The sequence below is a fragment of the Strix uralensis genome, chromosome 16, assembly GCF_047716275.1.
Source record: "Strix uralensis isolate ZFMK-TIS-50842 chromosome 16, bStrUra1, whole genome shotgun sequence".
NCBI classification, from domain to species: Eukaryota; Metazoa; Chordata; class Aves; order Strigiformes; family Strigidae; genus Strix; species Strix uralensis.
In genome coordinates, this window is record NC_133987.1 from 10,501,979 (window position 1) to 10,526,559 (window position 24,581).

The following is a 24,581-nucleotide window of genomic DNA, read 5'->3' on the forward strand; positions in this document are numbered from 1 at the left end:
AAAAGCAACTGGGACTAATCATTTGACAGTAATCACACATTTGTATCCAGATAAATCTTCAGGAAAGCTTGGGGGCTATGGCAGCGATGGCATTCGCTGCTGCAGTGACACAGCTAGCACGTGTGCTGCCTGCACCACGCCGGGCTGCTCATCCCTGCTCCTGCGGGGCTCCTCCAGCTAATGATTTTCCCACAGAGCCCCCATTGCCTGCAACGGGAGTCCAGTCCTCTGAGCAATGGCAGGATGTTTCCTGTCATTAAGACAGCAAACTTGCAGTAAAACCACAAGTGTATTTCTCAGTGAGAAGTTACTTCCAATGGCAAAGGTTTTTTCTGCCAGCTGTTATTCTCCCTGTGGGCTCAGACCTGTGGTACTTACTCTCCATGGCTCCTTTCTGATATCCGGGGGTAGTGGAGGTGAAAGAATGCTGTATCTCAAGTTATTGTTAAAAAAATTAACTGCTTTGATTGATACAGAATAGAAATCCTGGTATGTCTACCCTAGTTTTTATATACAGGCAGTGAGATGAAGCAGCCTGAATTATGTGGAGAAACATTCATTTTTAAGGTTTCTTAAAAACGTAGAAAAAAAGAAAGTACCAAATAGAGAAAAACACAGTTCTCATTTAAGACTTCAAGGTGCAGTAGCAAGCTTTTTTCTTTGAAACCTAAGTAGGTGACCCACATTCTGCACAGCAGGCTGAGGGTGAAATTCCAGCCAGAGACACAAGCCCAGTGCTTCGCTGGCAATCTCACAGTAAGAGCAGGGTTTGGCCTTTCAAAGGCAAAAATAAGAGGGAAAGGGGAGGTGAGGTCTATTGGAGTGTGGTCCTTCTCCCATCAAAATTGCCCAGCCCATATGTTCCTCTCCCATCCGATACAGGCGTTTCTGTACAGACCCCTGTCCCTAACACCTGCAAAAGAAGTAACTGCCAGCGATTTGTGCTCCTGCAGAGTGGATAGAAATGGAAGCAGCAGCAGTGCTGGCAAACCAGAAAGGGAGGGATGTTTATACATGCTCAAACGTTCAAATGCTGGGAATTTGCAACATGCAAACTCCTTCTTCGTTAAAAACAAAATTGTTTCCCCAAAGCACTAGAGAGGCAAGAGAATCCTGGGTGGTGTTGCAAATGTCTGATTTTCATTATCTGAGGATGAATGGATACAATTCATAATGAAATCCACGCAGAAATCATGGTCTGGTGATCGAAACTCCACCTAATTACAGTTAAGAATCAGAGTGTCTGTGTACTCATCTGCACATTTTCTGTGTGTCATCCTGGTAGCTGAACAATAATTCTTCTCAGGAAGAAAAAGAACAAGTGGAGATACCTTAAATCAAATTGCTTGGCAGAGCAATTCTTTTATTGAGATTTGCATGACTGTTAATAGAGGACATTTAGCAAGCCTGTGGAATTGGAGTACTGGAAAGAATCCTGAATATTTACTAAAGCAATGCATGAAAAGATCTTTCTTTTACCTGCTCAAAATAATAGGTAACTCAGAATTGCTATTGTTTGCTGAGAGGGAAAAAAAAATCCATAATCCCTTGGAATTGATTAATATGAACAAAAACATAGTGCTTACTAGCTGTGGAACATTGATTTCTTTAAGCTGCTGCCTCAATTACTTCCAAAATGAAGGCTGACATCATTAATATGTCTCTTTTTTCCTAGCAAATTACCATTCATTTGTAAAAGTAGCAGGGCTATTGCAGTCTGCCCTGCTGCAAAGGATATAAAATTAATTTAAATAATTACTGACCTAATTCCATTTCTCATGTTTAGTCCAAACTGCCTGGAAGTGCACTTTTCTGCAATCTGCTTTCTCTCTGAATGCAGCCTAATGTATCGACTGACCTGTCTGTTCGCAGCCATTTCCACTTTCCAATGGAGGAAGGGATGCCACTCTGCAGCGTGCTCTGATGCTACAACTGTCTGCAGCTTCCTGGCCCTGATTTCCATGCCTGATGGGATAAGTGAGATGGCCCAGGCATGGAAGTGCAGTGAGGTTTCTTCCAACATATCCCCGCACTGGTCCAGGGAATAACAGTGTGTTGATGAGCATCATCAATATTTACCCTCTGAGGGTTTCCACCACAAAGAGTGATCTCCAAGCCTGAGGGGAAGAGCTTTCTATAAAATAATTACATTTAGTGCTCATGTAATTTTAAGAGATGTATATGGGTGCATGGAGAGGGGATACATTGCCAGCAGACACCATGTGTCCCCATGACCATTGTCACTGAGCACTGCTGGGGATGGAGATGCAGAGACACTGCCACATGAAAGGGAGTCCCAGAGGGGCCTTGATAGCTTAATGTGGGTGTGCAGATTGGTTCTTGCAAGTACCTATATGTCACATCTCAATTTCTCAGCTTTGTAACAAGTCTTCCCTCAAAACCAACTGATTTTGCTGCACCTCATCTGCCAGAGTCTCTTCCAGTCTTCCCCAGGCGCCCCGCCCCGTTCCCTCTCTCCATCCTCACGTTCCCAGGCCACAGGGCTCATCCCAGCACCATCCTCTTTTCCCTTTTCTATCCTCAGTCTGGTGCTTGAGTTGTCTGCTAGGTTTGTGAATTTGTTTCTAAATGCTTAATTTAGGACCTTTATTACTTTTTCATTAAGCATTAATTAATGCCTGCCTTTTAAGGTCAGCATGAAATACAAAACAGAGGTTGGGCATATGTTAATGAGAATCTGACTAATTAAACTGGGGACTTGTAGGGAGGAACTCTGACAGTAACCAGCATGATTTAAACAAAGTATATTGATTTAGGAAATGTAAAATTGAAAAAAAAATTAATTGCTTAAGCATTTTATTCTCCAGAAAAGCCTGATTCATAGTTAATCAAATATTTTAATTGAATTTATCTGCGGCCTCTAAATAAATTTGAATAAAGGATTATGCTTGGATCATCCCTTGGATGTCTGGAATTTCATAATGACAAGATAAAGATCTTCATCCGAACCGGCAGCCTTAACTTTGCATTGCCGTGCTCTGGCTGCTGTAAGCTGCTCAGTACTTCAGTACAGTTTTGTAATTCTCAGATATCACTCAATTCACCCCTAAGCCTTCATACATAACCTGGGAAGACTAAAAGGCAAGCAAACCTACTAATCCATGTCTTACTTGCTAAAGTGGGAATAAAATGGCTTATATTTCAAACGAGCCAAAGTATCTCGTGCGCATAAACAGTCACAAGATTTTTTTGCCACCTTTTGTGTGTGATTGTTTGCCTACAAAAAATCAAGGGAAAAAAAATGCAGACAGAGACAGAGAGGGAGAGGGAGAGAAAGCAACTGAAGCACAAGTGCCTATCTGGAGCACGCAGAAATGTCTGCGCATCGGGTTTGGTGAACACTGTCGCCATGTACTGCCACCACTGTCACCACAACCGTACATGTAAAATTGGAGCACTCAGAACATGGAGTAAGATGAAACCTTTTGTAATTATGTAATGTATTTTACAAGTGAAGCTATTGAAATAAATGTCTGTTCAACTGTGTCCTGCAGAGCTGAACATAAATATGAAGCTAAAAATAACAGCCATAATAAGGACTTTATTGGTGATCACAAAAGTGTGATAAACATTTTAAGAGAGACAGCTCTGCAATGACAGGGCTCTGGTTTCTAGCTAACAGCAATAAATTACAGCTACATTGGGAGAAACTGTAATTAAGTCTTTGGATCTTGACTTTAGGGATCTGGGATAAACAGCTTCTGGCCAATCACACACAGAGCAAGGGAGAGATCTCCTGAGATTTCTGCTCCAGATTGCCTGTTACACAAGTCACAGCCCGAGTTCAGCAAAGCACATTTGCACGCAAATATCAGTTAAGCTCACTCGAACATAGCTACGTGCTTTAAATCGAACATTTCCCTATATATTCCTTCTCTAAGTACATACTTATGCATGTATTTTTGTGCCTTAACTCAGAGCCTTAATACTCCACCTCAGCATCCCAGATGCTAAACAGAGAATGATACCCTTTCTCCCACCCTTTGTTCATCTCCACCTATTCCGGTGAGCAGGGCACGGTTTTACCCTGTGTTTGTAAAATTCCCACCCCGTGGAGCTCCATCCTTGCTGGGGCCACCAGATGTTGTGAAAGAGTGAAGAGTTGGGGAGAGTGGTATCCGTTTCTGGAGTCAGCCCTCAAAGCAAGAACAAGGACTGGGAACAATTCAGGTTACTTCTACTCTGGCTTCTATCCAGTGGAGAACTTGAGATGGAAGCAGGATATGTTATGCATCTATTTGCTTGAGTTTTTTCAAACTGCTGTTGTAATAAAAACTGAAGTACATGATTCTGAGAAAATTAGGTTTTGGTCCTCCAGTCAAAACCAAGAAATAAATGCATCTGACCAACAGAAGTGACGGATCACATTGCAGTAGAAAAAAAGCCTAAATAACTAACAGGCTAAATAATAAGGTTTTGGGTAAATTGAGAGCAACAGAAGAAATTGCTTTAGAAATTGCTCTACATAAAACATTTGTTGAATACATTGCTTTTGTGAACATAAAAGCCTGTCTCTGCAGATAATTTGTCAAGGGGAAAAGGCACTCAATTCAAAACAATAAAGTCTTCTTTGTAGGCTATGTCTCCACATTTATTTTTATTCAAAGGTCTAGAAGACAGTTCTATTAGAAGTATCTGAGCAATTAAGCAATCTACACATCGTTCCCTTAAGTACGTGTTTGGCGGGATAGAAAGAATATAGTGTTATTTCCAAGACTACCTGGTGAGATGAAAAACGTTCTCCACAGTTTCTTGTCACGAGTAACATCTCGTATTTCTCTTGTCATGTTTACCAGTCTACCTGCAACCGGTGGCACGCGACGGAAATCCAGGATCCTGGAAGAGAAAGGAAAGAGAGAGTTTATGCAAAGGATTAAAATATAATGATAGTGGTATGATTTAGGAAGGTTCATTACACTCTGAAGGCACATTTATCTGTGGTCTTTAAGGAGTAAAATACCCATCAACTTTAAACTGGATAATTCTTTGCATACTATATTATAAATTATGTCCTGAATATGATCACCTCTGACTTGCCTACATAGTGGAGCAGATGCAAAATACAGAAGAGTATGGGAACACATTGTTAGATGAAAAAAATGAAGATACATAGAATTCCAGAAATAAGAGACAGTAGAAACTTATTTTTTACTTTGTGCTACTTCAGGATTGTTATAACATGCATTTTGCTCAACAATTTTTAAGTGACTTGAGGAATGGGATTTCAGTCTCTTTCTTCCATAAACACCATCTAATAGTAATTTTTTTTCTGACAGTCTTAGTGTTTGTTTGATTTATATGCTCCTGCTCCTCTCTCTTTTAATACCCTTATACCAACCTAAGCAATCTCCCTGAGACTAAAAACCTTCCCATGGGCAAAGGCTGGGTGAAGAGCCTTTCTCTACCCCAAACTCCCCTGCCTTAGTAAATCATTAAAAACTCCCTAAGAAGCATTGCTATTAGATACACTAAAATAGCGAAGTCCCCATATAAAGCCTCCCCATAGGTGGGATTTTTATGTCCGCTGACTGCTGATAAGATTTTCTACATTGAGTAGCAACTGCTTTTTCTGCTTAGTGTGTAGATATTTAACGCACCTCCCTGTAGGAACTCCATTAATGTTTTTTCCTGCAGCACCATCTGCTTAAAACGGCAATATAAAATCTAAAGCAGAAGGGATCAACACCAACATCAACAACACTAAAATACAGAAGATCCCTTAAGGATCTGACCAGGATGGCTCTTAATGGCAAATCTACCCTGTGCCACCCGCTGATAGGTTCCCTTATCCTAACCCAGGAGGCAGCAATACTACACATACCCCCAGATAATCTGTGGCCCCAGAGCTTCAAGCTTTTGAAAGGATGTTTCTTGGCACTTCAGGGTGTGCAGGATGCTTCAGTTCTAACTCAGCCAGTGAAATGCCATGGTTTCTAGTTGTACTGTTAATTCATCACTAATTATTAATTCCCAATCCTAATCTGGGTAGGCCGAGAGGGCTGCAGTCCCTTCCCAGTCTTGGGGTATCCACCATACCCTGCACTAACTTTGCCTGGGGAGACATTTTCAGCTAACAGGAGCATGGGATGACCACCATTGCACTCCCCTTCCCACTAACTTATGGCCTAAATATGCTCCTGATATGGGACAGCCCCAGCTTTTTGCTGTGAAACCAGAACTCCCTCCCCATCTCAATTACTCCTCTCTGAATACTCACACCATTCCCCATGTCTTGCTCGGATTTGCATGCCCTGGAGCTAATTGGGGTGAGCCAGACTCCCGTCACACTTAAGCGACATATTCCCCAGGAGATAGATCCTCTCCATATGCACTTCAAGATCACAGGGGAAATTAATTTCTCGTCTTCTCTTCAATATGATTTCTCTTTCTTTTTGAGAATTACTTATTGCCAGGTTTCTCATTCCCAGAGCAAGTCACATTTCCTAATTATTAATCTACCCTTTCATCATCTGCCATTTCATTTATTCATGGCGTTTGCTCACCTTTGTTCCATTTTCTCCTTTTTTAAAAGTAATTCAGTTACAGGGCTGGCCAAGTGCAGAAACTTATCACAGTATTTCCACTTTTCTTTTAATGCAAATCTGGTTTACTTGCCTGTCCAAATGAAATGCTGCTATTTCTGCATTATGTCTTTCATAGTCTGAGAAATAAAAAAAGTCAGGTGGGGTTTCTTGTTCTCTGGTTTGTCTGCAAAGAAAAACAAGGCAAGTGTTTTAATGAAGGGTTAGTATTTCTAAGGAGTAGTACTCAGTCATCAGCATGTTATTCAGGAGTTCAGTATTGTTTGCTTAATGGAAGGCCTTTAAATACTTCATGTGTGCATTATTTGCCATGTAGCCTTCCTTTTATCTTCTTTAAACTACCGTAACAAAAAACAGAAATAAGACTTGTGCACGCAGGCTGCTGTCACAAAGCTATTCCACTCAAGACTCTCGCTCTATTTAACAAGATCTGTTTTATCACTCTCAAACATTTCATTAGTGATAGTGGTGAAGACAATGTCATTTCATTAAATTATCATTAACTGTAATTATGAAATTTCCAAAAGTAATAACATTTTTCTTTCATCTTTGGCAGCCATGCAGCTCCTATCTAAAATATGACTCTCCTTTTGTATCACTTAGAGCCAAAAGTGACATATTTTTCTCATTTCAGAAGAAATGGGATCATTGCAGTTTGACGGCCATGACACATGTCATGTTTCAAAGAACATTAACAAGATCGTGCTCCAGAGAGGATGCAGAATTTGTTGTTTCTTCAGTTTAAGAACTAATAAAAAAATGTCATTCTTTTGGCTAAAGCTTCAACACTGAACCCCATGGAAAATAGAAAACTCTATATAAGAGGCACAAATCTGTCTCACTTTAGGGAATTTCCAGTCCTGATGGCTTTTGAATGGAGCACAACTCAGGCAGTTGACCAGCACAATGTCTAGGCCCCACCTCAACCTGCATCATGCTCTGTTTATGGAAGTTAAGCACTGCTAAGCTGTTCTGCAGAGCATCTGCAAGGGAGGGCAGCTCCACAGAAGAGGAAAACAAAGCTGTTTCTCATTCCCTGCTGTCACAGGTGGCCAGCTGACAGCTTGTGCGTCACCCATGCTGCACACTGGCAAATAAAATACAGTTTCTGCACCGGGACCTTGTCACGTGAAAGGCTTTGGAGTGGTGTGGTGCAGAGCTCAAGCCTCCAGAGAATTTGCAGCAAGCCCTAATTATGGAGCTTGTTGGGAATCCGAAGCTGTGTCCACGCATGCTCATTCCCATAAAGACCACCATGACTACAGGGACTGGTATCTGCCTGCGAGCCCTCCTGATTCCACCTTGATGAAGAAAGCAGATGAGTCTCATGTTTTTTGGCTATATGAAGATTGTGCTACACAACCAGCAGGGTCGGAAAGGCTGATATCCTTTCTCAGGCATTCTTCTTTATATTAACATCTTAGTGAGGTACTCTATCTTATCCCAAATGATGAACAATTGCCATCATAGAGACAACTTCAAGATATTTGACTTGTGTCCCATATAACTCAAGGTCAGAGGGGCCTCCAACACCCCAGTGATGCTCTGGCCAAAACAGCACTACCTTAGTAGTGGTAATGGAGATACCTCTTCTATGCTGAGTAAAACATGAGTCTGATTTTACAGGTGGCCAACACTCGGCAGAAGTCCTGATAGGGCACTGCTGTGGCTGCAAAGGGTTCACAGGGAGACAAGCTAAAAGTGAGCCTGGCATAAAATAAAAAATAATATTTTGCTTTGTCTCCATAACAAATGCAAAAGGGGAGGAAGCATGACCACAAAAAGGAATAGAGGAGAGCCAGAAAGCTATGGCACATCACACAATACACCATGCAGTCAGGACAAGAGCTAAGAGAGCTGCAACCTCGTTGTGCATATTTCCCTCAAAAATAAGAAATGAGTCCTGAATATAAATTCCAAGGAAAAGATTAACACATTTCTGTTGGGCAGAAGATTACACATTTGTATATAACTCTCCCTCCCCTCCAGATTTTAAAATAGTCAATTTCTTCAACAAATCAAAGAGAGAAAGATTCATCCCAAGCTTTTGCAAACTTTACACATATCAGCACAGCTGATAAGTTGCAGAAAATATTACTAATTAGCTAATCAATGCCATCTGCTTTTTATCTCCCAAAGACTTTAAGCAAATCATGGCTGTTCCTTTACAAGAAAATCTTGCTCCAGAAAATCAGACTTAAATAAGGGACAGATCTCAATCTTGCAAGCACAGCTATACCCCCAGACCAGCTCCTTTGTGCTGCCTGCTCGACACGCTGGGCAGTCAGTACATCACCGCTGGGGTAGTCTGGTCTCTCTAATTTCACTTTTCCATTTGCTCACTGCCACCCCTGGCAATGGCTGGGGATATTATTCATTTGGGAGTTAAGTATAGCTGTCCTGCAGGCTTAGACTTGTTTGTACATACTTCTCTCCTGTCATAATGTATTATTAAGTGGTAGCACACCCTCCTAGAAAATCATGAACTTGATTGTCCTAAAACCTTCAAAAATGAACATCAAATCCACAGTGCAACCTAGACAATGGAAATACCAGTGTTTTTTGAACCTGACTATACATCAGAAAACAAACTCCCAAGTTGCTTTGGTCCTTCAAGTGCCTTCCTCTACTTATCCACAGAAAAACACTCTCCAGCCGCAGTCCCCATGGTCCATGCCCATGTCAAATAAGTGTGGTACCTGCTTTTCTGTCTCTTGGAAATATTGGGTTATTCTGAATGTAGACTGGAAGGACGATTTATCAAACCCCCAAGATGCTTTACATTCCTTATCTTCCTTTGCAAAGCTCTGCAGAACTAAGATGTAGCAGATCAAAATGTGAAACCCTCTCCTGAAACAACCTTGAAAAATCCTTATTCCAATATCCCATAGATAGAACCCGAATATTGTTCCTTGGATCTGAATTTAGGTGGCAAGAGTTTTATTCAAACATACATTATTGTTAATTTGATGTCTGCAGCAGCACCTGAACAGATTCGTCGGTAATTCCTCAGCCACACTAAGCTGCCGTACCAGCAGCAAACGCTAACATGTGAGATGATCATAGCCTAAGGTACACAACTGAATTTAAAAAGCCACATGAGCCTAACACAGCTTTGAATCAATGGAATCAACGTACTGTTATGAGAATGGCTTTAACAGTGTTAAAAGGGCACCTACATCACAATCTATATTTTACTTTATCTAAATGTGTTTATACATGATTTTATTTTATCCACGTTAAAAAAGTTCCTATTTTTCAGCGTGCATAATCCAATAAATGCATTGCCTGGTTTGGTGCTAATTCTTCTAATGATCTATTCTGATGTGTATGTATAGAGAGGTGGAAGATCAAACTCTGCTCTCAGCAGTGTGGATGTACAGTCAGCAGGTCCTATCAGTTACTGTGGCTTTAGATCGTGGTAACTGGCCCTCAGTCCCTAAGTGACAGGCTGGGAAAGGGACATGTACTCTGAGTCCCTTTCAGGTCAAGTGAAGTATCTTATAAAACAACACTGGAACTGATCCATCCCACAGCATGTTTTAAATAAGAATTGTATTTTAAAGGGAAAAAAAACCCAACTTTCAAGTTATTTTGGTTTTATTACCTGATGGTTATTATTTTTTAATAAAATGACACACATAATGAGATATTTGAGCAAACAGAACAATATGCTGAACCCTCTGCAGAAGGGTACGCTTCTGAGGGACGATAAATTAAAGCAATGGTCAGAGCTCCTCAGTGCCAGGAGTAACATCTCACAACGGGCAGGACACAGGTTCTGTGCAGGTTGCAGGCGGTGGGAGAGGATTTCTGGCGGGGGCTCTTATTTTGCAAACAGTTGGAATCTGGTGATCCTCTCTTTGGAGAAGGATTTGGCAGATATTTATAACGGCAGGCTGGGAAGCTCTGGAGGAGAGACAGATGGAGGTCTGTTGATACTGCACACAGTTAAAAATTACACTGTGGCACCAGACCAATTACAGCATAAGGAAAAGACAAATCAGCACGGTAACACTAGTAGAAGAGAAGTAGAAACTAAGGGAAATCAAAGCCCATGAAAATTTCCCTGCCATGGCACAACTCGGAGAAAACACGGGAAGTAAATAATGATTTTAAACAGGACAGGGACACATTTATTTGCACTGACACAAGATGAGGTGCAACTGTGATCTGATCTTGTGGCTAGAAAAGCAAGTCATGCTTACAAATGTAAGAAGTGAAGCTACTCTGATAAATGAACAGAGTCAGGAATAAATCTGGTGAGTCAGCTCTATCCTAGCTATGGTTGGGACCTGGTTTGGTGTTCAGTAGTATTTGGATAAACCAACATAGTGATCTGTGTGCAGAAATAATTGCAAAGCCTCAAGCTTTTCTTAAACGTTTCTGCAAACGTTTTTTGGTCAAATAGTTGATCCCCAAAACCCAACATTAATAATTTCTTTTTTCTTTTTTTCCTGCCATTTTAATGAACGTCATCACCACAGTGAGACTGCAGGATCTGCAGACTCTCTGGCATTTCAGAAAATGCCGTTATAGAAACTAAACCTTTAACATGGAAATCTATATTTAGTTTCCAGGATCACTTGCCTACACCTGCCTAAATTACCAGGATTAATACCCACCAGGGTCATGTATTACTCGAAAGAATCCTGCCTCAATGCCAGACTTCCTCTGCTCTGGAGGGGTCCGATTATCTGTACAGCAGCCAAGAAGCTAGAAAATAGGGCAAACAGCCCAATTTGAGTCAAGTATTATCCTGACAGGCACATGCTGTCTTCCTATGCCGCAGTCCAGAGACATTTCAGAGACACCTTTTGTGTCAAACCCGCATACCTTAACTAATGAAAGGACGTGCCACTGATTTGAAAACAGCTCCTTTTAAATAGATTGCACTCCTGTTCTGACACGTAATCAGGGGAATCAACCACAGGGATTAGGGATGATTATGGATCACAACAATGAGTTTTGCTGCAGCAGTGAGCGGGTTTGTTTGGGTTACACCGTTTTGCAGTCGGAGACCCCTACCCCTTCTGGCCAGGAAAATTCGGCAGCAGTAAAATCACAAAGAGACGTAACAGGCCGATGAGGCATGGTAATTGCATTGGTAGGGACACAACTAACATTGATAAGAGCATACTTTGGCTATCGGAACAGATAACTGGAGATTATCTGGGTCTACCCACAGCTATAGGTTGGTATTCTTCTCCTCTGGAAAGCAGCTTTCCTCTCTTCCCATGGAGTATATAAGATGTGTAAATACCTGTCTTGGAGTTGAGCTGCAGGCTCAACAACCTAAATGATAAAACATAGTTAATACAAGAGTGAAAGGCTTCTGCTCAGCAGTTTTCTGCTGTTTCAATTACTTTGTGGCCTGAGAAGGACTTGGGGACTTGGTGCATTTGGAAGCACCACGGTGGAGCTTTGTAGGCAGCCCCTTGTTCTGGCAAGCAATGAGGCACAAATGCTCCATCAAGTGCAGAGAGCCTTTCTGCCAACACAGACAGGCATGAAATCTCCCCAGTCCTCATCTATGAACTTCTTTGTACCATTGGAAAACTCAGACTGAAAGTCCGGTGTCTGCTTGCAAGATTTTCTCCCTGCCCCCCACAACCCTTATGTCAAATTGGATTGTGCAGCAGGGGGATCTAGAGTGCCCTGAGATAATCTAAAGCTTATTATTCTAAGTGAAGGAGGCAGCCCGTGGAATTAAAAAAAGATGTCTTTGAGGCAGCTGCAGTCCTTAGGAGGGTACTTAGATTTTGCATGCAGAGTTGTATCATCCGGGAGGGCATCTGGCACCAGTTAGAACAGGTGGAAAAAAGGCCACTTAATTTTATAATACATTTTAGTGGATTAGTAAGTCCTTAGGAAGATAAATGATATTGCTAATGCAGCTACATCTACAGTAGCGAAGATATCTGGTGCCTATTTCTGACTCCTTATGGAGTCTTGGCAGCTGATGGCTTTGGCTTTATCAAAGCATTCTGCTACAAAGAGCACTCCCAGGAATGACACGAGCTGTTTACAAGAGTAGAATACAGTCCAGAAAATGAGCGGCCAATCCAGGAATGCAAAGACATGCAATTTAAGTGGTACAGAAAGGATGTTTGGCCCATTCCATCGCTATCATCCAAATGACAATATGGGCCTCTGCAGGATACTCAGGCTTCTCCCATTTAACTAGCAGTTCTGCAGCTAGAAAAAATGAGAGAATATTTACCGTGGCAGAAAGACAGAAATTTGCACAGGGATGTGATAGCAATAGGAATAATTAGCAAACCACCAAAAGGATAAATACCGAGATCATGCTATTGCATGCCAGCCCCGGAGTGCTTTTCTCCAGAGCAGATGAAGAGATCTTGACAACAGCACATTCTGAAGGACCAGTTAGCTTAATATAAATCATAAACTTCTGATGCAGAGAATGACAATAAGCTTCTGAAAGACCATTTGTATATATAAATATCTTGTTACCTGACACAGGAGGATAGTGGGGGGAAGTGGAAGAGAAAATCCACAGGGAAACAATATATTAAGGTGAGTTTTCTTTCCATTTCCAGTTGCAGAGTCAAAGAAAAAAAGGCTCAGGAGGTGACCTAACCCATCCCCTGGCTCCAGGGCAAGATCAGCTAGATCTAAACCATTCTTGACAGACATTGCTATAACGTGATCTTCAAAATGTCCTTTCATATTCCCATGGCTACAGACCTACCCTCCTTGTCCCCATGTGCTGGCCTTACTCTTCTGCTAATTTCTAGTCTGTCTTTTCCTCCTCGCTCCACGGTCAAGGCAAAACCATCACAGTAAGACTTGCAGTAGCAGATCTGAGTGCCTTTCCAAGGAAGTAATACATGCAATAGACATGCCAGAACAACTGCCTGCCATTCCTGAAAAGGGCATCCCCAAGTCAAGACCTGGGAATTAATCCTTAATGCCCTTAGACTCCAGATTCCTCAGCTCAGAGGTCCCTTCTTTACTAAGAAAATTAATTTATTTTAATTCATTAAAAATGCAACCAACCCAAAGCCGCCCACTTTATGCTTAAAACTTAAATCCAGCACTGTTTCTAGAAGACGATGAAGCAATCTTTGATTCCTCTACATAGATCAGGGTATTTGAGAAAAGGTTGTGCAAAACCAGTCCTTTGCTTGGAGCAGCACCAGTGAAAGGTACCTGTTGTCCCATGCACGAGATGTAGATATATATATGAGAGAGACATAGATACATATATAAATAAAAGCAGATTTTCACCTGAGCAAAACATGAGTTACCACTCCTGACTACACAAGCAGATAGGATATGAAGGGATGAATAATCAGGGTAACTAATATGATCCAAGAATATGAAAGATTCATTTTAGTCTCCATTAAAATATAAAAATAATAATAAACCCTGACATTTTCCTCTTCTTTGGGGCTCTTCTCTTCCTTCTAGTGATCTGGATTTGGTATTAATATCTCAAAACGTACCCTCTCTATACCGTTCCCTTCAGTGACATTGTGCTGACACTAAAGTCAAGGCATAATCTCACCAATCATCATTTCATTGTCTACCAGCACAGAAGAATAGCTCTTTTTTTCATTCATTCTTCTGCGCTTTCAGATACAGAAGACATGAAGAGAATCTTTGATCAGCACAAAACACATAAGAGTTTGATCAACTGGGAAAATTTCCTTCAGCAATTCAGAATATTACTTCCAGCTCTGCCTACTATGTAGCTGCCTGTCACCATGGGAAAAGCAAATGGAAAAAAAATATTAGCGTAAGCACATTTGTCAGGATGTCATCCCCACCCGCGCTTTTCGGCGTGACAGCCAGCGGTCCCCTTCCCGCTCCCAGGGAACGCAGCTAAAGAGATGGGGTCCCTGTGCTGGGGCTGCACTCAGCCTGGCCAGATCTCAGATTCACAGGTTGTTTATATTTATTATTAATTATTTAGTATTTTTAATTTGTTGTTGTTGTTGTTGTTATTTAGAAGACGGCTGGAAAAAAAGCAAAATTAAATGCTGTTACAAAGCAGGTAAGTCACACAAAACGAGAGAGATGAGCTCCAGTGCTACCAAACTCTAGACGGATGTACATAGGTACACTTAATGTATAATCCAACACATACATCAATATCTAATACTGCCTGCTGTGGTACTGGACACAATGTCACCATACAAGTAGCATCACTCTTTATAATATTTGCCTGAAATTCCCCTGCATCCCACAAACATCTCAAATTTAAGAGGCAGGCCCAGTGTTAGAGAGCAAGCAAGTATAAAATACTTGAGGTGAGGTCAGTTTTTCCAACGTTATGAGATAGAGGCTGATCTCAGTTACCAAAAAGCAGCAATGCTGAATGCGGGGGTAAGTGAAATAAAGATGCTTTTCACAAAGACTTTTGCAGGCTGTGTGCACGGCTGTTTCTGTTGTTAAGTAATGACACACACAGCTGGTTTTTGGCCAGTAGTGGGGATCAAAGTGTGTATTTCCAAAATTAGAAGCCCAGGTCTTCATACCTTCATTTAAAGAAGCCTACCCTCTGCGCATGTAATCCATACTGGTACACTGACTGTGCAGGAGGCAGCATATGCATGTGGAATTGCAGGTGTGCAAGTGTGCGGACCTGCTGCAAGTTCATCTTCCTCTCCCTCTTTTAGGGTGCTGGTGGGAAGAGGGGATGTGGGATGGAGAATAGATGAACGTTGATGCCACAGTGGCTAGCTGGCAGTGCCTGTTGGCTAGAATTTTTTTCTATCGTCCAGAAAAAGCAGGGCTTGTACAGAAAAACAGATGAGTCACGGTATTAAGAGAAAGGTAAGCTCTGGGAAGCTCCTGTCACTAATTTACTTTGCAGATAAAAAAAATTCTTAACCCAGAAATAAGGTTTGATTCATCTTTGAGATAGAAACCTGACTTGACATACAGGAGTTGAAAGATTAAGAGGTACTTGACAGCACAACAAAAGAGTTCCCAGTGCCAACATTAATAGGGTCAATTCTGTTGCCACAGCAGGGAGGAAAAAGCCTCATTACAATTAAATAAGCAGAAGACATCATTAATGACATGCTACAATGATATTTTGTGTCTTTCTTTAAAGTATCTTCATTAAGAAACTACATCACTATGAATATTTTCTGCCCCTGTACGGCTTGGATTCCTTTGTGCTCTTAAACAAGTGGTGTGAGCATCTTTGCCATGCCGAGCCCATGATATCTGCCATCTTTCCCCTTGATTTATCTCTTTGAGGCTCTGTTGTACATTGTCTGCTAGCCATAAATTGCAAACATGAAAAATTATACAGTTGCAAAAACTATTTTTGAAAAACAGGCAGTGTAAACAGACCTCTCAGTATGAGCCCAGGTACCTTCAGCCTTTCTTCAGGAAAAAGACTGCGGAGTATTTTCTACACAGCTTTTTCAATATAAAACATTTGTAGAGCTCTGAGAGCACGGGAGAAAAAATATGTGTAAAATTAGAAGTCTGAAGAATTTCTTCAGCCCTGAGAATGTTATTTAATATGTCTGGGGTCATTAAGGGTAGGGATTTAATGGAACAATAACATTAAACATATTAGAAGCATAGCAGAGCTCAAATTTCTTTCAGCTTGTTGGATTTTTTCTTTTCACTGTACGTGATGTATGTGCAATTGAAATTCCAAGGTTCACAATAGGTTTCAGTTCAAAATAGGTTGGAAAAAGTAATTATTGTGAATCTGATGAATTGATACATAACTTCTTCCTTTTTATTCATGAGTTTCCTTCCCATCATTATGAGAACTACGAATGCTAGTAAGCTTGTCCTCAAAATCCAGGAAGCAGGAAAATATTAGCCCTGTTTTTCAGCAAAAGTTGCAAAACATGGAGCTATTAAGGACTCAGCTCTGCCCTAAGCAAAGCACTCTAGCCTCATTAAGCACATGCTTAACTTTGGGCACACATATAGCCAGTGAACTATGTGTGTCCTTGACAGACAAGCATAGACTTAATACTTCCTTGGAGCTCTTTTGTGCTCAGCACTTCACAAGAACAAGCCAGTGATAAGCACCAGATCCCTGCAGCAGCTCTGGCCACTCACCCCATCTACTTCCAGACTCACAGTTGTTTTTTATTTCTTCTTCTTCCACCCACAACAACTACTTTGGGAAAAAATGTGTCATTCTGCCAAAAGTACAGTCAGTTTGGCCATGGGTTTTGGTAGTTCCCAGATGTCACCTTTCAAGTTGGCACTGAGGTCTGCAGGTCTTAGTTGTGCTCAAGACTCCTTGTACCTGAATAACTGTACCATGCAAAGCACTGCAACTCCACTAAACAAAAAAATAATTACGTTTCTTATTTATATTACCAGACTAACCAGAAATTACTCAAATACTGGCTTTCACTCTGTCTCCTGCTCCACACAGGGAAATACAAAGAGATCTAGAAAAGCTCAGAGAACTTTTATGACCTTTCACATTCCAGGTTGTGGAAGGGGCTGAAGGGCCACAGGCAGTATGTATGAGCAATGCAGACCCAACATTTTCCTCTCCAGCCGAAGTGGAAGAAGTTGGACTGAATATTGACACAACTAGAAGTACCACAGTGTTTGCACTCTATATTCAGACCATTTGGTACAGGCTCCTCTTTCAGTTTGTAGTTTGAGTTTGAATTTCTCCTTTCTTTCTCAAATGAAATGTTTGCAGTTCTTAAGATCATATAATAGGGATAAAACCTAATACAATCACACCTCCCTATTAGCCATACAATGAGACTGTCATTTTATTGTGGCTTGGAAGAATAAATAAAAGGATGCCCAGGCTCCAGCTATGAAAGTGAAAAATCCTTTGAAATTTCACTGTTGTGTTATGGGTGACCTATATATCTGCATTTGTATAGGGGATCTCCACTTTCCCAAGGACCCCAAAGGACTAACCATGCTCCCTCCCCCCTTCCCACCTACCCATGCAGAAGTCAAATACTTCTGGCTTTTTATTTACAGTTTAACATTCAAGAGCTACTGGATACTGAATTGTACTGAGTTAAGTGCCCAAGATTTTACAGATAAATAATTAGCATAAAAATCATTCAGAGGACGGAGCCTACATGGTGTATATGTGTAGACCAATACATAAAAAAAGAGCATGAAATTCTCATTTGTACAGTGAGCTGCTTTTGCCAGCTATGGATCTCAAAGTCTGGACACTGTTCTCACATCCAGTACAAAAAGAGAAACAGGGGATCAGAACAGTGAAGCATCTTGTGCAATTTCCTCCTGCAAACTCCAGATCTTCTGAGTGCCAGCGGAGGGCTCAGCTCACGCCACTACACACTAGTCCCCCTGGGAGTGCCCAGCATAGGGGTCCAGAGGATGTACTTGGTGCCCTGTCCTTTTGCTGTTCAGAGGGGCACATTCGCCAGGAGAACCGCAAGTTTTACTCCTCAAGCTCGTTTTAATCCCAGATCCTGAGAATCTTCCATAATTATGCCCATTGAGGACAGCAGCATGTGGTTACTTCGAGATAATCGCTCCCCAGGGCTCAGAGTTTCTAATTCCTTGGAGGTGCGATTTCCCAATAAAGCACACGCACCCCTGAACTCGCCTTACCGCTGCTATTAACATTCCTTAATGTGTGGCAAAGGGTGACGTGCCTCTCTGAGCTGGAAAGAAAGTGTAATTGCCTGTTTCAGACCACTTTGTGGTTACAAAATGGGAATTGCTTTGATATGGTGTGGTATTTCATTGCTCTAATAAAGCAAACTATGCAACCTCTCTTTTTTTATTTATTTTTACTCCTGTCTCATTACTACTTCTCCTGTCAGCAAACGCGATCTCTGTGAAGGGTGTCTAACATTCTTTGCCCTAAGCTGGTTCTGCAGTTCATAAGTAAACTTCCATTTTTAATGTGTTTTCTTCCCAACCAGAATTTTGCCTAAACGAGGAATACAGAACAGCACTTTGTTGCTCAGCATTCCCCAGTTGTGCATGGGCATTGGCCCCATCCCACTGCAAAAACCAGTGGCTGGTCAACACATCTCTGAGGCTGATTTCCCCTGACAGACACATGTCCCACCTGGGTTATTCCTGTCTGCAAAGTGTTACGTGTTTAGGAATGTGCTGACGTTACCACTTCGCCGTTTGGAGCATTTCTCAAGTAGTTACTTTCTGATCCTCAGCTGCCAAGGTGATTTAGAAGCACAAATACTCCAAGAAGCTCCTAAACCTCTCGAGTACTTGGGAACAGCGTTTCTCAGCCTCAGTTAGAGGATGCTCTAACTTTTCAAGAAGAAAGAATCCATGGACCATCTCAGTATTATCTGAAATGTTTCACTTCCCAGCTACATCTGAATTAACTAACTGTATCTTTTTCAACCTTGGTTGTTCATTTATTGCATGAGTAAGAGTCTACTAGGTTGGGAGCCCTTTTTTGCAGCCACCTCACAGATTAATTGTGCTGCTTTACAAAACTCTAAAAAACTTTACTTTCTCTCTAAACTTCTCAGCTTCCAGGCTGGAAACCCCCACCACTAATCTGCACTTTATATTAAGGGCACCACATGAGTCACAAATTACATTGGAAATTACACATCAGGGTCCTTTTAGCTTGCAACTGTCTGGATAAAGGGTGGGTTAACGCTCTGCAGCCCACGGGGAGTCACTGTGTTACTCCCAGGGGAAAATCAAGCTGTATTAGCATCTCTTCCCTCTTCTACATCTCCACTGCGAAGGAGGATTTTAACCTCCTGGCCTCCACATCATCGCTGCTGCTGGGGGCTGCAAGCACAGTCTCCACTCTCCACAGAGCATTATCCCTCTCCTCCTTTAATCGTAGTTATAGACACAGCATTTTAGGAAAAAAATGGAGGGGGAGTTTTTGAGGAGCATCACTTAAAAGGATAGTAGATGCAGGATTTCAAAAGGGCTCAGTATTGGCCTAACCTGCTCCTCTTAAGTAGAAAAAGACCTATTGAAATCTATCTGAAAAATATCCCATATGAAAAAATAAAGAGCAGAAGGATGTTAGGGGAATTGTTCCATGGCACTATAAGGGAAGAAAGACTCTCACTGGCTTCACTGCTCAGGGCAACTGCTGTTTTATATAAATATCTCCCACCAAGTTCAAAGCGCTCGGTGAACTCCCATGCTCAAGGTGCAGAGAAATATTCACGCTCGGTGGATCACAAAAATGCATCCACTCAACCTGGAGTGAAGATAAAGGAGGGTGTGTGTGTGTGTGTGTGTATCTGTGTGTGTGTGTGTACAGGTGTACAGAGGGGAACACTTTTCACAGGCGAGGCTCAGCTGAGTTAGTGTTCAATGTGAAACAGGTGTCCTCCTCTTCACAAGACTCAGAAATTAGTTTCGGCTAATTTAAACTTAAAAGCCTACCTATGTTGAGGTTGCGTGGCAAGATAAGGGGAGATTACAGTAAAGTATGCGAGGGTTGATAACAAAAGCAGAGCTTAGAAAAAACAGCACAAGAAAAAAAGAGGCAAGAGTAGAGGACAAAAGAAGGGAGGAAAAATCTGCAAAAGATGTGCAGTAAAAAACCTTTAGTGAAATGACATTGTTACCAAAATTTTTTTTTATGGAGCTGATTTATGACATGCAGCTGCTTTTCGCTAACAGTGCATGCCTGGTTACCTCTTCTTGAATTTTTAACTGCGTTTAAATGTCTACAAAATATGAAGCTTATCTACTGTACAGTGCAATAGGTATGTGTGTGCATAGCCCACAGGAGTTTTGTGGGAGTCTCATTTTAAAGAGAGGACTGTGTTTTTCCTAAAGCCACTGACGCTTGTATTTCAGTTTTCCTACCTTTAAATATGAACTGTGAGGATAAGTATATGGGGGAGCAAAGTGATTGCATGATTTAATCATTTGACTTCATCATCTCAGTCCTTCAGCACTGTTTTTCTCTGGGTCTGATCCAACTTTCTTTCTACTCAGTGAAAGGTCTCCCGTTGAGTTCAAGGTGAAGTGAATCAGGAAGGACAGAGCCAGTTCATAAACTGAGACCCAACCTGCCCAGGCTCAAATTTAAAGGCCAGAAAAGTCATGGGAAAAGCCTCCCATTGACTTCAGTGGAGTGTGGAGCAGATGCAGATTAAAGCGAACAATTAAACGACCCATCTGTGACAGCAAACACCCTGCTCTTGTCTATGCCTAGATGTGAGGGACAGAAGACACAACCTCTGTTTTTAGTGCTTAGTTTAAATATGTCCATGACATCTTCCACAGTTCTTGCTAATATCAAGGCTGATATTGCAGGATTAAGCAAGACCAGGAGGAGAAAAGTATTAAATTAATATTGGGATTTCAACTCTGTCCAAAGCACACTGTGTGTCTGACACTGTCAGGACTGAGATCTTGGATAAAAAAGAATATACAAGCCATCTTCTTGTGTTTTATTACAGGTCCCTCAAGTTCCCTCCTAAGCAATCTCCAGTAGGCTGCTATTAGCAAATGCCTGAGTAAATTCCAATAAAGTTGAGAGAAGATCTTCATTTTATCACAAATCTTGATAAGAATGAAACCTGTTTTTTTTTTTTTTTTTCCTGGGCACTGTTTTCCATTCAGTTCACAGGCAATGATTGTATTGACAGAAATGCTCAACAGCAATATGAATGTCAAGGAAGTATTACAGGATTAGTTACAGACAGTCAGACTACTTTCTGACTGAACCAGCTTATTGGTTGTAACATGTAGAAGAGGAAAACAAAGGAAACAAAACAAAGTGGGTTCATTGTTCGCCTATAGGAATACCTGCAAAATGACCCAAAGGTGCAAAGCAGTATTAAATTTGCCGTTCCATTTTCTAACATATATAGATCTTTTTAGTCACATCTTTAAAAATATTAGCTTCACTCTTTGATTTGCAGCATCGTATATACTGTTGCCACACTATCACATCAATCACGCTATTTAAATTAGGGATTTCACCTACGTAACTACTGTGCAGTCTGAGAGCGTGAGATGGACTGCCCTGGGAATCTCAGGGCATCACCACCTCCTGCTCCCACCACCCAGCTCTGGGCCACTTCCACTAACAGGGAGCAGAGAACTGAGCAGTAGCAACACTGAAAATCAAAAATCACCTTCCGTAAAGTCCTATAAAAACTAAACACTCAATTGTTCTTAATCTTTTACGCACGGAGGAGAAAATAAGAGGAAAAGAGAACAAACCACACCTGGCAGATACTAGTCTTCTGGCTCAGTGCTATCAGAAGGCACTGGAGAAACCTGTACAGGCTAGACCAGGCTAAAGCAGTCTGAGGCAGGGTTGGAAAACATTCCAAAAGCTCTGCACTAGGACAGGTTGCTTCATAGCTTGCTGGAAAGGATGGGGGAGCAACGAGGCGAGTCAGTCTCTAAGAAAGAGCATTGCATACAACGTTCATCCCCCCTAAAAGACTCTTTACTGGACACGACCTGTGAAATCAAATCTTTTAGGACATATTTCCAGATACTCCTTCTCCTCCCCCAGCATACAATATGTCTTTAAACTACATCCTAAATCCGATTGCCTTTGTAGCAGGCCAGTAAGCACTGTGACCAAATAGCAGATCTATTTTTGATATGACCTTAATAGTTAATCCTGGCATTAGGTACATGCACACAGCTCCCGGGGACATAGCAAGACTTCCCCTGCATCTTGCAGTGCTGGTTTTGCTAATGATTAATATTCAGTTTTGTAAGTTTAATGAAGACATTGTTTCCACTTATCTACAGGTCAGATGGCAATTGCAAAACAACTTACTTGTTAGATGTCTGTGGATTCCCTGCTGATACGTCTGATTATTTATGCACAATGTGCATTTCCAAATAGATGACCATATTAAATTATATGCTTCTGCCTTATTATCTCATGAGTCTTAACGGTTTTGCATTCCTTTTTTATTAGAAAGAAGGAATAGTCACTCATGCTAATGATGTGCTGTAGCTATGTTTTACATCTGCGTCTCTAAAGTTCTTTCTAAAGGCATATCAAAGAGCGTTTGCCTGAAATTGTTGATTTTAATCATGAAAATAAAGACAAGAAAGCAGATTGAGGCTTTTTTTTCAAAGACAGTGAGATTTTTTGCCTTTCTGAACTATTCCAAGAGATCCAGCAAAAACTTTTCACACATGAACCTCATGCTCGGTTGAATTAACTCCTTTTGTACCAGTTACACCTAACTCCAACTCTGAAAACAAATCTCTTCCAAAACCACTGGGCAAACACATGCACTCCACATGGGTACCACCTTTAAGGGATGGGAAAACCTAACCTGGGTTGTCAGAGAGCAGGCACGGTCCACTTCCAAACCAGAGTGGGTGGCTGCAAGTTGGCAAAACCCATCCGAGTGCCCTGCACAGAGCTGGGAGGGAAGAAGGAAAGGCACATAGACACACAGAGCTGCTTTGTGGGAGTTTAAAGCGTGTCTTTGAGCTGCAACATATTGATCCACAATTGGACAGGCAGCCCCATGGCATTAGAGATTCAGCATCTCCTCCAGGGACTCTGAGCGTGGGGACATTAAGGTTTGAAATGAGACCCAGCGAGAAAGGTCTGTGCACTGCAGAGGAATTTTCTTGCTTCTTTATAAACGCAACTACTACTGTAACATTATTTAACTAAAAATAACCAAGTCAGTTGTAGCTTAAAATGTGATCAGCCCATAAATAGTTAGACAAACTCCTTCCAGGCACATCATGTACTTTATTTCCATTTACAACACGTACTAAAGCTCTGCTTATGCATAAGTAATGCCTACGAACGGGAGATGGTAAATTTTTCTTCTTAAACAGACAAAACAGTCTTACGTTACTGAGCAAAGGGACACGTCTGCGCTTTTATACACTGGATGATCTTTGCTGTGTGAACACTGCAAGAGCAACAGCTATTTTTGCAGAGGAGATATTTTAACATCTGAACTGCAGATTTCAAATGGCAACAAAAAAACCTAAGTCTGTGGGGAATTTATAGGGACCTTTTATTTCCAAAACTGCTCAAATGAAGTTTCATTTTCATTACACTTATCGACCGTGTATGTTTGGGGTGGCAGGGGAGGCTCCAGAGCTCTTCATTTCACTTCACCTTATTTTGCATCTGAGTCCTAACCCTGGATTACAAATTCAGAGCCCACTTTGATGGATCATAGTTTGACTGCCATGATGTTAAGTTAAATAACAGTCTCATTCCATGCTATAATTACTGCAAACAATTTCATCGTCTGAGGTGTGCTTTGCAGGGTTATGTATTAGCTGATGCTGCTTCTGTCACTGTTCATCACATGAATATTCTCTTTACCTGCTGTGTCTGTGTGTGTCTGAAAGAACCGTGGCATTTTTAATGGCATAATTTCCTGGGATGAACTGAAAAGCAGCACAGCATGGTCTGCATTATTTATATGCTGAGTCCTACAAATGGCAAGGAAAATACTGTAGATTTCCTGGAAATAAATATTATACTGAAGCCCTGTGCCTACTAGACTGTATGCCACTGAAAGAATTTAATTACTGCCTCAAAAGTATCTTCATTTTGCTAGATTTGCAATGGAAAAAGAGTGTCTAGACACATTTTAATTCAAAGACAAAAGATTCCTTACCCACCCCAAAAAAATCCCATGTTGATAAATCTAGAAACATGCCCTACTGTTGCTGCTAATCAGTAGAAAATTCTTATCATTTTTAAAGCATGAAATAAATTGTAGATTGAGCCAACTGGGAATACTAATGACAGAAGCCATAAAATATTTTGTAACGTCAATTACAACTAAAGGAAAAGGACTTGCACCATAGATCAGTAGAATATTTTGCAACCATGCTTCATTTAAGACTATGATTCCTGAACATGATTTGGGAGTTGATTTGCCAAGAAGGATGTTCAGGAATATGTAAGTGGCAGCTATGCAATCGTGGTGCTCCTGCAATTCAGCTGTAGCTGCAGAATTAGCTTAGATGGGAGGATGCGGGTCTATTGAACCTACCTGACAAATCTCCAGACTCTAGCTGTTTTCCAGATCACATTGTAATCAACAACAAATAACCTGATTTTGGTTAAACCCTTAA

At 41.2% G+C, this 24,581-nt stretch overlaps 1 protein-coding gene across 1 annotated transcript in view; it reads right to left on the reverse strand.

The window, feature by feature from the left end:
- Positions 1–24,581, reverse strand: part of FAM20C (FAM20C golgi associated secretory pathway kinase) — a 61,125-nt gene that overhangs the window by 8,123 nt on the left and 28,421 nt on the right. Inside the window, exons 4-5 of the mRNA XM_074885904.1 lie at positions 6,637–6,729; positions 4,742–4,857 (exon numbers count right to left, since the gene is read on the reverse strand). Of these exons, the coding sequence (XP_074742005.1) occupies positions 4,742–4,857; positions 6,637–6,729 (209 nt within the window). The remainder of the gene's footprint in view (positions 1–4,741; positions 4,858–6,636; positions 6,730–24,581) is intronic.